The following is a 13358-nucleotide window of genomic DNA, read 5'->3' as shown; positions in this document are numbered from 1 at the left end:
ATAATGAGTAACTCCCTATTTGACAGCTAACAGATTAGAGTTAATGTCAATATAGTTAGCTGTCGACTCTTAGCATAGTTAATAGAAATACTACCTTAGCTAAAGCAGTTAGCAGTTATTTGTTAGCATTGTTGAAACATAACAGAAACACTACTATTAGATTATGTAGTTAGTAGTCAGCGTCGTTAAACTGTTAGCCTATTTCAAAGCTAACACCAGTATGGCTAATAGTGAGTAGTTAACTGTTAACTGCTGGCAGAGTTGAAAGTCAGCAGTTACCTGTTAACATTGCTGAAACCTAACATAAATACTATTATTAGATGAGTTAGTTAGATGTAAGGATCATGGAAAGTTAACAGAAAAGCTGTTTTTTGTTAATGTAGCGTAGTGGGTAAGTTTTAGCTGGTCAAAGCTAATGGACGCACTGCTAATAGTCAAAGCAGCACATATTTAACCATAAGCATTAAAAGCTAACAGTAATATTGCTTCTAGCTAAAGTTAGAAGTTGTTTGCTTGCATTTTTGAAATCTAACTTATAAAAATTGAAAACTTATAATTAAATAATGGATTAATCCATTACCTGAAAGCTTACAGAAGTAGTTAGACTGGAAGATATGATTTAGTTTTAAGCCCCCAGCTCAATGTTTTTAAAGTGTAATTAGACTTTAACCCAAATCCAAACCTAGAAACCAGTTTTCTTTGCGTTCAGTTTTATTACGTCTCTAAAAATACCTGTGGCTCTGTTTCAGGTGTGTACTCAAACCGAAGCTCGTCTCACAGCAGCAGGAACCCAGAGCTGATGCCCCCATCTGCAGACAGCCGCTCCCGTTACCCCGGCCTGGAGGGCAACTTTGATGCCAACAGTCCCGTATCTTCACTGACCAGCCTGGGCACAATGAGGGACGGGTGAGTGTAACATCAAAAACTATTTTTATTTGTGTAGAGATGCTGAACATTTCATTTGTGGGCAGTGATAGCTGCTGTTTGTTTTTTACTGTTGTTGTTTTTCTGGGTTTAAGCCTCTTGGATAACATGGTGAACATCACAATATTTTAACTTTTTACTACTGTTATCTCAGATTTTTCCCAGGAAAACAGAGCACTTTAATTACATTTAATCATGCACCCAGAGGCAGGCTTAAATCTTCAAAAAGTAAAGAAAAAACATGGTTTTCCTCTTATCCTTTGTGGTGTCTGGCAAAGTTTGAAGTAGCAGGGATTTCTTTTGCAGACCTAAGACGGCTGGATTTTGTTTTGGCATTGGAGATGCAGAGGTATTTCATGCTAAAGCTAAAAATAGCTCCTCTGTGTGTCTGCACTTAAAGCAGCCCATTGTCCTGAATCCATCCTCCAAAACTGGAAGCTTGAGCCAAACGCCTGCCAGGTATGTGGGATCCAGAAGAACAAACAAAGTAATAAACTTTGGCCTCGCTTCTTTTTTCTAAACCTCTACGCAACTTTCAGTTTAGTTCCTGGAGATTACGGCCTCAAAACTTTGGGTTTTGAAGCTTTGCATGTAAACCGACTTTTATTACCGATATTAGTAATGGCTGTTGAGTTGTTGGGAAACAACAGGAGTTCCCAAACTTTTCCATGCTATGGATCCCCAAACGGCATTAGCTTCTGACCAACAAACTCACAGACAGTGCTGCAAAATATGTTAAGAAATGTATTTTTACTCATTATTTAATCATTTTTACATCTATTTAGCTCTAATACTGCTAAACAATTCTAATTTTAATTGATTATCTCATTGTAAATCTGACTATGCTAGCTGGAGAAGCAAAGTAGCTCGATAAATTTGACTGGGAGCCAATCAGAAAGATGAACATTAAAAGAAATTGTTTTAATATATTTTGTAATAATGATTGGAAAACAGATTATTGTCTTTTTTAAATTTTTCTTTCATTCTGAGGCCCTGCTATCGCCCCCTGGTGGTGTCCGCTTTGAAAAACACTAGCCTAAGTAATACGAAATCATGATATTTTCTTGTGATTTCATGCAGTTTTTCAGCTGATTTCTGATGGTGCTTTGGAGTTTCTTTGACAAATGTGTTTAACACTAGATAGTAAGATAAATTAAAGAAAAAGCAGCTGAATTTATCGCATTTACAGTCATAAATGTCTCTGTTAACAAATGATTGAACTTTCCTAAAGCTCAACATCTACGTCACTCCATAAAATGAAATTTATACATTTGAAAAACGTTTATTTTCCACTTAAGCAATAACACGTTGTACTGTCTGGGTATTTTTGTATGAAGCCAGAAAGTATTTGTTCATTATTTGGACACTTTTAAAATGGTAAGATCCAAGAAGCCCATGGCCCGTGTCTTAAAAAGTAACAAGTTAGTGAGTTCATGAAGTCCAACGTCATTTATCATCCTCATGGGCCTTTTTTATTTGTATACAGACTTTCCTGAGCTTTTTTAATATTTTCTCTCCTGCCAAGAAAGCAACAACAAGGTGCATTTCTTGGACATAATTTTAATAATACACGTTGGCAGAGCTGAAGCTAAAATAAATATGGAAGCTAGATGGTGTAGTGAGTAAACAGATATACGGTTAATGACAACAAACGGCTTTGTGTATAAAAAACTAATTATCCCCTCAAAAATGTCTGTTTTTGCTTTTTTGTCACAATTAAATGCTTCCAATTAAAAAATGCTAAAATAATAGAAAGACAACCAGAATAAATATAAAATGTGCTCTCCGAATTATGATGCAATTTAGTAAGTGGAAGGAAAAAGTATTGAAACTTGTCAGATGGCGTATTAGGAGCTTACTATGAAATAAAAATACAATCACGAGACTAACGTATCAATCATATGAGAATAAAGTCAGAAAAAAGTCATGAAAGATGTTATTACTCCTCATCATAATTTAATAAAGTCATGAAATTACAAGAATAAATTTATACGCGTATAAAAGTCACAATTTCCAGAGTAAAGTCATAATAATATGAGAATAAAGTAATAAAATTATGAAGATAAAGTCAATATTTGAAGAATAAAGTCAAAATAATATGAGAATAAAGGAATAAAATTATAAGAATGAAGTCAATATTCCAAGAATTGTCGCACGAGTCTGAAGTTGAAATAATAAGAGAATAAAGTCGTAACAACTTTCCAAACCCAACGCCAGACAAGCGTTTGTTTTTCCTCCAAGTAACTTTACGTCACATTAAAAACACGTACAGGTAAATCAACGTTGTGTGACCTCAACCCCAGGTTTACTCTGGGCGGGCCGAGCCACTTCGACCTCCTTTAACACTCTTTGGGTTCAGCGGCGGCGCTGTGTTTGTGATGAGCCGGGTTTGTGTGTTTTGTGGTGGAGAGGAAAAAAGCGAGGGATGGAGGCGGTGACCCGGTCGGCCTCCACACAGAAACACTGTTATACGACTCGGAGGAAAGAGAAGACGACAAAGTTTACTTTGCAGAAGCTCAAAGTGACATATGACTAAGTTTGACACATTTGCATGTTTTTCTGTTTGCTCAACTACAACACAGAATTAGCTTTCTTAGGCTCTTCGCTGCTTGTTTCACTTCAGCGCCGTCGTTCTTGACATGTTTGTGAGAATTTGTTGCTCACCACTAGATGTTGCATTATTTCAGTGCGGAAGCCTTTCATATTTTTTCTTCACTGTTAATTCACACAAACATTTCCAACCGTACTTCTTTGAAAAGCAGAAGTAGGGACTCCTGCACAACCAACAAAGATGCCTCAAAAAAACAAAAATCAGAAAAACAACTCTATTTTTAGCTAATGTTAAATTGTGAAAGGTTTTATTTCTACTTATATTAATTTAATAAATAATTCAACTACATAAATGTGCAACCATACTTGTTTGAAAAGCAGAAGTAGAGCCCCCTGCACAACTAACCGACAAAACTCGCACATACAGCAGTAAACCCAGCTGACCAAATGTGCTGGAGCTCTGCTTTGGTTGCTAGGTAACTGCGCAGGTTTTTGAAAAGGCTCACTTTCTAGACACCAAAGAAAACATGAACTTATTGCCAAAACACAACATGACAAACAGGAAGCAGGCTATTTATTACTCTTTCAGTTCTGGCACTTGTAGTTTAAACACATGCAGGGGTGGAAATAATCACAATAATCAGAAAGCTCTGATTAAGTCCTTGATGTAAAACCAGACAAAATATGCAGCAAGCCATTTCTGGATGGTAAGTCAACAGCAAAACTCTTTTGTTTCCAGCAGCCATTGTACAGCGCATACATTGGTAAAACCAGCTGACCAAATGTGGTGGAGCTCTGCTTGGGTTGCTAGGTAACAGGGCTGGTCTTGGCAGAGGTTGCTAGGTAACGGCGGAGTGCCTGTCAAGTTTGATGTAACAATGAGGAGGTTTTTGAAATTTTCCAGGCACAAAAAAAAATTAAGCTGAATTTTTTAAATTCTTTAACTTTAAAAAAGTTAAAGAATTTAACTTTAAATGGAAGTATAAAAACGTGCAAAATGTTCATTTTACATGCTAGGTTCCCTTTACGTTTGCGAAGAAAGCAAAGGGACAACTATAGGGGGACAAATACTTTTTCACTGCAGCAATATTTGTCATATTAGAGCTTGAAAACATTTTTTAAAATATATTGTTGTATTTGCCAAGATTTTCCAGTTTAAATTTTTTAAATTTGATTAAAGTGGACAGCATATTGAGCCCATTATTCACTCCCAAGTGTTACCTTTCAAAAGTTGTAACTAAGTCAGTATGAGCCACTAGAAACAAAGTGTTGCCCACTCTTCTTCTAGATGCACAGCGTTTACTGCAGCTGGCTCCAGTTAGAGACAGAAAAAAGCGCAGTCAGAGGGCGGTTAGCTGGTAATATATGATCAGAGGAGCCGTTTCCCTGAGGTTCTGCTGACAGCCATGCGAAGCCGGTGCGTCGGAGCGACGCATCAGCCCAGCGCGGCTGAAACATCTCAGCTATGCTGCTGCAGCGCTGCAGGAATGTAAGCTGTGAAGCAGACTTTTATAGCCAAGGTCAGCGCTGAAGTTTCAGGGGCCACTGAGGGGAATGTGTTGGATTTTTGGGGCTTATAGTCATCGCAGCACATTTAACAGTCCCACTATATCAAAGCCTACTTTGTTTACATAATCGTATACAAAGCCTGGTCTTTATTACCTCAAGAAACCACAGCCATCTGTGATTTATATCAGTTTGGGTTTCAGAAAGTCCTTCTGATTAATTTGGGCTTTTATTGGGTTTCTCCACTGAAAGCAGAGGCAGTTAAATTAAACGTAATAGCATTTGACATGGGAAATCCATAATAAAGGGTTCTGGGTTTGATAAATGGTAGATATGAAAAGAAATCTCCAAACAGTTTCTCTTTTTTTTTTGCAGCTGGTCAGATGCAAATATTGACTGCGTTTGGGCCAGAGGCCATCTGTGTGTTTGACAAAGCCCAGCTTGTTTATGAAGCCCACTAAAAACCCTCCAAGGCCACTCTGCTCCCCGGGGATGAATCTGCTACAGTACATCATCCCGGAGAGAAACGCAGAGAGAGGGCGCTCTTTGAAGAGACGGGAGTGAAATACCAGACCGAGGGTGGGGGGGTTCAGCTGCGTATCTCCTTTGAGATATCCAGCTGCCTTCTTCCTTCTTGTCCAACCGGCTGCATTGACTCATTTGTTTCCATGTTGAGTCAGAGTGTTTGCGCACAGTCAGCACATTCCTGCTCCGCAGCAACGGATACAGCTCTGCACAAATCATCAAGGGGTGTCTACATTACACTCTCTGAGGTGGAAAACACTTTTTACATACTGTACTGTGTGTAGGTTAAAAGTCCTGAGGAAAAAAAAAGATGATTAATGGCTTTCTGCGTCATTTAAAATCCCAGGTTGGTTTAATTTGAGCAGAGCATTTCAGTTTAACCCCATTTTAGGAAAGAAAATCTTGAATGAATAAATTTATCCGTTGCTGTTTTTCCTTTTTTCTCACTCTTGCACTGCACACCAAACTAATTTTAATATGCAACTTAGAAATACAAAACGCTACTTTCAAGCGATAATTTCATAAAGAAGAAAATACTTATCCAGACCAACAAGCCCATATGTAAAAAATAAATGCCCCTTATATCTAATAACGGATTTAGGGCTGTTGCAAATCATTTCAATAATATATTGACTCAACTCTTCCTGTACCTAACTCCATCAACTCTGACTAGCTTTAATCATCATTAGCATGTTTTACCGTGGCGACGGCGCGTTGCGGACCAATGCAAACATGTATATTTGTAATAATGTAAACATTGTTTTTCACCAGGCACAGATCGACGCCGATGTTTGAGCCAGCGGACCTCCGGCCAGCGGACCTGCGGCCAGCGGACCTCCGGCCAGCGGACCTGCGGCCAGCGAGCTCCTCCTCAGAAAGATGCGACATTCAGCTGCAAGGTTTCCAGAAAACCTACAGCCACCAGCAGCCGGTGTTCCTGCAGCAGCAACCAGGTAAGGACAACTTCCCTTACCTTCACGCAGTATGTTGAGCTCCGGAGTAACACTTTGGTTTGCTGCTCTGGTCCTCCAAGAATGTGTCTATCAAGAGGGAAAACTGGTTCCACCAATCGGCAACGGAGGCTTTGAAACTGCTGGCTACTTCACGAACCCATCAGCCTCTGCAGGTAAGACGTCAAATAATCTGAGAACTTTACAGTTTATTGTTTTTAGCAATTAAACTAACTACTATGTTGACCTAAACGCCTCTCTCCACAGAGAGAACCTGTTGCAAAGAGTAATAAATCAATTAATCGCATGATAAAGTTTAGCAACCTCAATAATTTCCATTTGCATGACTTATCTTTTTTTTCTCTCTTTTTCTAACAAAACTGGATGACAAAAGTCTAAAATCTGGTGCTTTGGACTCAACTAGATCCTTTTTTCTGTTTGATTTATTTTGGATATTTAAAATATATCTTCCGGAGGTGTTGTGTCAGTTGCTACAGCAACGGGTGTAGAATAAAGCCGAGACATAGAGCGAGGAAAAGCAGAATATAAGTGGTTTAAAGTTATTTTACCCATTGCTTATCAGTTTATTTCCCCCCTTGCTGTGGCGCACTGCAGGCGCTGTAATTATTAAACCTTCAATAAACAATGAACATAATCGTTTGTTTGTAGAATGTGGAGATATTCATAACAATCATCAAAAAGGATGAAACATTTCATAAAGTCTAGTTATAGTTTGTTAAAATTTATCAAGCTAATTCTAACAGCAGGAATTATGTAATATTAAAATTATTGGCCAACATAAAAGAGAGATTTGCTTAGTCCTCTCTTGCCTACTGACAGAAACCAAACTGTTTATATAGATTTATATCCAGGGAGAATAATACATACTTTACACATTAAAATATTAGCTTTGATTTAAGCCACAGTTTATGGAAATCGGGTAAAAATAAGGACGCTATGATGATTTTGTGGCAGATTCCTGCTCATATTGGAGCAGTCTGGTTTTGCGGACAGTGACTCACAGTAATGGCGCCTGTTGGAGCGCGTCGCTAGCGTTAGCGGCTAATAGTCGATGTCCAAACCAGTAATATAAAATCCTCCAACCGCTAAAATCTGACGCAACTTCATTGTCTTTACTTTTTGTGAAGCAGGAAGTTGCGCCAATGTCTTCTTCAGAGGTTTAGTGTTGCCTCCTTTAGTGGTTCTTGGTGCAGCGCCCCCACTGGCGAGGAGGGGAACGGCTTTTCCACTCGGTTTGGATCGTTTGACTCAGTGCAGTGTGAAAGCGAACTGCAGCAACTGAAAATGTAACAAATGTTGCAATTTTGGTGCCCAAACGAACTGAGTATAGCGGACTCTCAGGTGTGAAAGCATACTAAGAGAAAACACAAAAAATCAGAGTTTCCTGTTCTGCTTCTCTCAGGGTTCGACTTGCTGCAGGACATGCAAGGCCAAGCCGAAGACAACTACTCCTCGTCTCCGTGTCCAGAAGACAGCTTCCTGTTTCAGAGTGGAGGTGTGGACCGCTGCCTCAGTCAGATCTACTCCATCTACCTGGATTCATGATGAAAACCCGAACACGTCGTCAGTAAAGACCGAACGAAACGCAGCATGAAGGATCATTAATCTACTGTACAATGTGCTGCAGTTCCAGCAGGAACTTATCATTATCGCTCTTCTTTAATGGCTCAAACACAACTGGAGACAGAAGGAAACTTTCAGGCAAACTGACCGGAACGGCACATCTGGTAACCACATCCAGATGTAAGAAGCAGTGAACTTTGTATTGACAGAAGCGTTTGTGATCTGGATGAAGCGAGTACTTGCTCCGTAATCTTCCTCCGACTCTCTCTACGATGCCGAACCCAAACTATCGTGAATGTTTCTGGTTGCACAACAAACTGCAGAGGAGCGCAGTTTTCTCTCCAGCTGGGGTCAATAACTGACAGTCAGCAGATTATAGCAGGAAATAGAGACTATTTATGGAGACGAGAGAAATTTATTACTAAAATACACGGCAAAAAACAAGTATTTTACGTCTAGTTTATAGTACAAATATCTTAGTTCAGTTGAAATAAAGCAAAACTATCTGACAAGTAATTTTTCATGAAGATATAGAAGCTTGTTTAAAATCAATAATTCCGTAGTATTGACTAAAAAGTATAATTATAATGAGAAATTTAAATGTGTAATACAGAGAAAATATTTTGTTCCATCACTGAAAAAAGAAAACTGGTGATCCAACTCAAAACAATGAGTTGATTTGTTTCAAGCAATCAAATTAAGTTTATCCAAGTAAATATATTAACTTTGTTAAGCTGTGAACATAAATTATGTATCTGAATTAATTTGGCAAAATTAATTCAGATACATATAACAAATTAATCACATTTTTTAAAATTGGATCTTCGTTTTCTTTTCTTAGTGCACTTTCAGATTATTTCACTTATAATATAACGTTTTCATCAATATTAAGGAATTATTTATTTAAAACAAGCTCCTATGTATTTCTGAAAAGTAACTTGTAAGTTAGTTTTTTCTTATTTCAACGTACCAAGATATTTGCACTAGAATCTAGACCAAATATACTTGGTACGATGTTGTGTTTTTGCAGTGACCTTAAACACCGGCCTATTTAAAACACAACATTCCTTCAGCAATCAATAATATTAAATTTCCCATCGAAGTTCAATTAAAAAAAAAAAGTCAGGAAAGAGTCAGAGAGGCGAAAACAAAAATATCTTCCTTAAAGGAGCAGTATCCGTAAAATCAACTTTTTTGGCTTTACAGCGTGTTATAATTTTATTCCCTCACCAAAAACAAACCTGGACTGTCGCTTTAATTCTTCCACACATGATTGAGAAATCCTTCAACCATTCAGCTGTGCAAAACGCCTGGGTGGACCTAGCTCCGCCTTCGAGACGCAGCTCCTCCCCCTCTCAGCTCCTACAGACTAGCCAACAGCAATTAGCGAACACCTGGTGGAACGGCGCATCTGCTGAGCTCATCATACGAGCCACTTCTCAGTAAAACGTTATTAAAGGGTTAATAGAGGAGCCATGTCGTGATGACTTCCTGAAGGCGGAGTTTCAGAAAGAGCAGGAGCTTCTTAAAGAGACAGAGGCCCAATTTCAAGGCATTCAGTTTTCCTGAATGCCAACTGAAGGTAACAGTTACTTTATTGTGCCATTTTATGGCACTATGTGCCTGGATGTGCCTTTAAGATTTTGCAAAAAAACAAAAAGTGGTTAAAAAAGCGAATTAATCGCGGCACGAACCCATCAGTGGTTGGGAGCGTTCGCTACTTATTTAGCTCATGTGTTTGTTTTTTCTTTTGGAAAAGCCACAAACCACTGCAAGCGAGAGGAAAAAACGCTTTTCTGCAAAATTGAAGGAGTTATTTCAAATTTCGCCGTTTCCATCAACCTTTTCTAATTCAAAATTGAAAAACATTAACGGAAACACGGTTTGTGAGAGAAGGCAAACATATACTGAGTGAAAATTAAAAATAAACACAGAAACAAAGTTATGTAAGAGAAATAGATACAAAAACACAAGAAACTGAAGACAAGAATAAACTAGGAAACTAAAAACAAAGTAATGAACACTGGCTTCAGTATTTTTAGAGCAATAATAATGAAGCCAAATATGGTGAGACCTGATCAGCATTAGAAACACAGACATGAATAAACAAACTTGCCACGTTTATTTTGGGTATTTCAGGATTCATATAGAGCTTTGAAAAGATAGAATATGAAATATAGAAAACCTCAATACGCCTGGAAAATGATTATTATTTTTACTTAACCGCATCGAACCAGACAGAAATTACAGATAATGACAGAGTCATACAAAAATTAAAATGGACCACTTCACGTCTTTTCAAGGCGGTTTTAAATTGGATCTGTGCGTCTTAAACTTTTCCAAAAGTAAATGCCAGAGAATTGTTAGTCCAACTTTGGGGGATTTTTTACAGGAAAAATAAAGATATCACAGATAACAAACTGTGATTTAAAGACTCTGCATTAGAAATGATCAAGTCCAGATCTGACATGTTGGAGTCCCGAAGATAAGAAAATAGAGCTGATCCAAAATGTTGCTGATGTCATGAAAAGCAGTGAAATTTGAAATGAAATATTTTGCAGAACATGCAGATGATAAAAACCAAAGAAGAAAATACTCAAGCATCCAAAAAGAGGGGAAAAAATGTGATTTGAAAAAAATGTGGAAGTCTAGAAACGTATTGAATTTTTAGTTGGAAATTTGTAAAAAGCCTGTTCTTTTTTTTTTTTTTAACAACTCTGCAGATCTTTTAGTCTCTAGTTGGTCTGATAAAAAGAGAAGTTTAGTTGGATTTAAACCCCTACACATTTAAAGTGACATTTCTACAAAGGCATTAAGAGCCTTTCTATAAGATCCTTCTATATAGAAAAAACCAGGAGGAAATTTCTCCCACAAAAAACTAAAAATAGTCAAAAATTTTCCAGAAAAAACTCAGAAATTGACTTGCTTTTCCAAGAAAATTTGAGTTTGAAATGTTGAAAATTTACTAGAAAAATATAAAATAACTTTTGAGATTGTTTTAGTAAATTTTCTACAAACAAATTGGAATTTCTGAGTTTGAAAACTCAAAAATGTCTATTTTTTCTAGAAATGTTCTAACTTTTTAACATTTCAAACTCATAAATTTCCCAGTTTGTTCTCAAAAATATCAGATTATTTTCAAAAGCTCTGCATTTTCTTCCAGGAAATTTTTGAATTTTCAACCCGAAATGTTCAAGTTTTTTTCTAGAACATTTTTGAGATTAAAATTTTCGGAGTTTTTCTAGAAAACTTCAAAATTTTGAAACCCAGAAATTTCCTAATTCTTTCTAGAAAATGTCCAATATTGTTTTGGTGGAAATTTGCTCCTTTTGTTCCTGTCTTTCTACAAAGGCCCTCATACATTTCTGAATTAGCATCCAAGTTGACGTGTTAAAACACTCACCTGCTTGTGTCCAGAACTGAAACTGCACCAGGCGTCATCGCTGCCCCCTAGTCTCTGAGTGAATGTACAGAAATTCTCCTTAAACTGTAAAGAAAGAAAATGTGCAGTTAAAGAGAACAAAACAAACTTACTCTAAAGAAAACTTTATTTCTAAAGTTATATGTCTCCTCATTGTTTAGTAGGCTGCCTTTAATGTGTTTTATATACAGTCAGTTAAAGGTGGGAGCTGTTTACAGTAAACTCTGCACTCTTTACATTTACATAAAACTCTATAAAACTGACAACCAGGAAATGTTTACACTAATTTTGTAGCAGATCAGAAGTGTCTCATTATCACTGATCGTTGTATAAACTGTATAAACATTATTTTGTCTTTTACAAATAAATAAAAACTGTATTTGTTCATTCTTATGGATTTTGTCATAATCGGTATCATATCTGCCAGGTTGAATACGTCTGCAATATTTAGACCAAATCAGCCGGTTTAGTGAGCGGATGGCGCCATCTGGCGGCTGAAACGTTTAAAAGCCAGAAACGGCTGAGCATTTGTGCCCAAATATGGGCATCGATTCCTTCTCCGAACCGTTGATTAGCTGTAAATTTCCATTTGATTCGCCTTCGGTGAAGATAAAGTAGATAATTTTATCTTTACATGATTAATCTCACCTTCAGCGATTTTTCACATGTAACATTTTCAGGGTAACTTTTGCCAAAAGTTTCCATAAACCTTTAATTTTTAAAGCATATCTACACTTTATATTATTATATACTAAAAACCGTTAGCTATAGAGAAATCTTCACATTTGGAAAACGTTATGTTTTTATTTCTGAGTTTGAAAAATCATAATTTGCTAGAAAAAAATCTTGAAGCTTTAAGGTTAATCTCATGAGTTTGAGAAACAACTTGGGAATTTCAGTGTTTCAAAAATAATTTTTTTTTCTTTTACATCTTCAAAGGTTGAAGAATTTTCCAACTTTTGAACTATTTTCTTCAAGAATTTCCTAGATTAACCTAAAAATGTTTTATACATTTGTTTCTAGCAAATTTAAAATTTTTAAAACTCAGAAATGTTCAAAAAAAAATTTCTAATAATCTAAACAAACTGTTTTTTTAAATTATTTTAAAATTATCTTTCTGGCCATAAGCAACTCGGTGATCTTTCCCCCGTTATCAGAATAAGACAAAAGGTGTCCCTCAAGTCTCTGTATTAGAGTCCATGCTTTTATATAATTATAAAATTCAAAATTTTATATTTTACAATTTTATAAAAAGTGTTCTTCAAGGGTAGGAGCATTTTGTTTATTTGGTTTGCACAATATAACCCTGTTGAAATGGTGTCTTCTTATAAATATCTTGGTATTTGAAAAGATTTTTGTTTTACTTATAACAAGACATTTTTTGCGTGTTACAAGTGAAAAAGTCTGCCAGTGGAACTACTCACTTTTTAAAACAATGTTAAGGAATTATAGACTTAAAACCAGCTCTTATATCTTGCTGTAATGCACAAAAGCATCTTAAAATCATTGTAGATGAAAAAAAAAAAAAAGAGTACATTTCTACCAAAATTTTGAGATTAATCTCAGATCATTTTGAGGAAAAACTTGGAAATTTCTGATTTTGAAATATCAAAAATTTTCAAGAAAAACTCCCAGACATTTTCAGATTAATCTCGGAAATTTTTGAGGAAAACATTTTCTACTTTTTTAAACAATTTGACAACTTTTCAAACTGAAATTTCCTACATTTTTCGATTAGCTTAATCTAAAAATTTCTGATATTTTTCTAGTATATTTTTTTAATTTTTCAAATTGAGAAATTTTAATAAGATGTTTTTATAGAAACTTACTTTTTTCCCCTATTTATGGCCATATTAGGGTATCATAGAATTATGACTTGTTAGTTTTGCCTTATTTCA

General features: G+C 36.3%; 1 protein-coding gene across 1 annotated transcript in view; it reads left to right on the top strand.

Annotated features, from left to right (window-relative positions):
- Positions 1 to 8444, top strand: part of glis1a (GLIS family zinc finger 1a) — a 41891-nt gene extending 33447 nt beyond the window's left edge. Inside the window, exons 6-9 of the mRNA XM_032566039.1 lie at positions 750 to 906; positions 6277 to 6458; positions 6539 to 6631; positions 7879 to 8444. Of these exons, the coding sequence (XP_032421930.1) occupies positions 750 to 906; positions 6277 to 6458; positions 6539 to 6631; positions 7879 to 8021 (575 nt within the window). The 3' untranslated portion in view covers positions 8022 to 8444. The remainder of the gene's footprint in view (positions 1 to 749; positions 907 to 6276; positions 6459 to 6538; positions 6632 to 7878) is intronic.
- The last annotated feature ends 4914 nt before the right edge of the window (positions 8445 to 13358 follow it).

Source organism: Xiphophorus hellerii, chromosome 6 (assembly GCF_003331165.1).
Source record: "Xiphophorus hellerii strain 12219 chromosome 6, Xiphophorus_hellerii-4.1, whole genome shotgun sequence".
Taxonomy (NCBI): Eukaryota; Metazoa; Chordata; class Actinopteri; order Cyprinodontiformes; family Poeciliidae; genus Xiphophorus; species Xiphophorus hellerii.
This window is presented reverse-complemented; position numbering and strand designations above follow the sequence as displayed.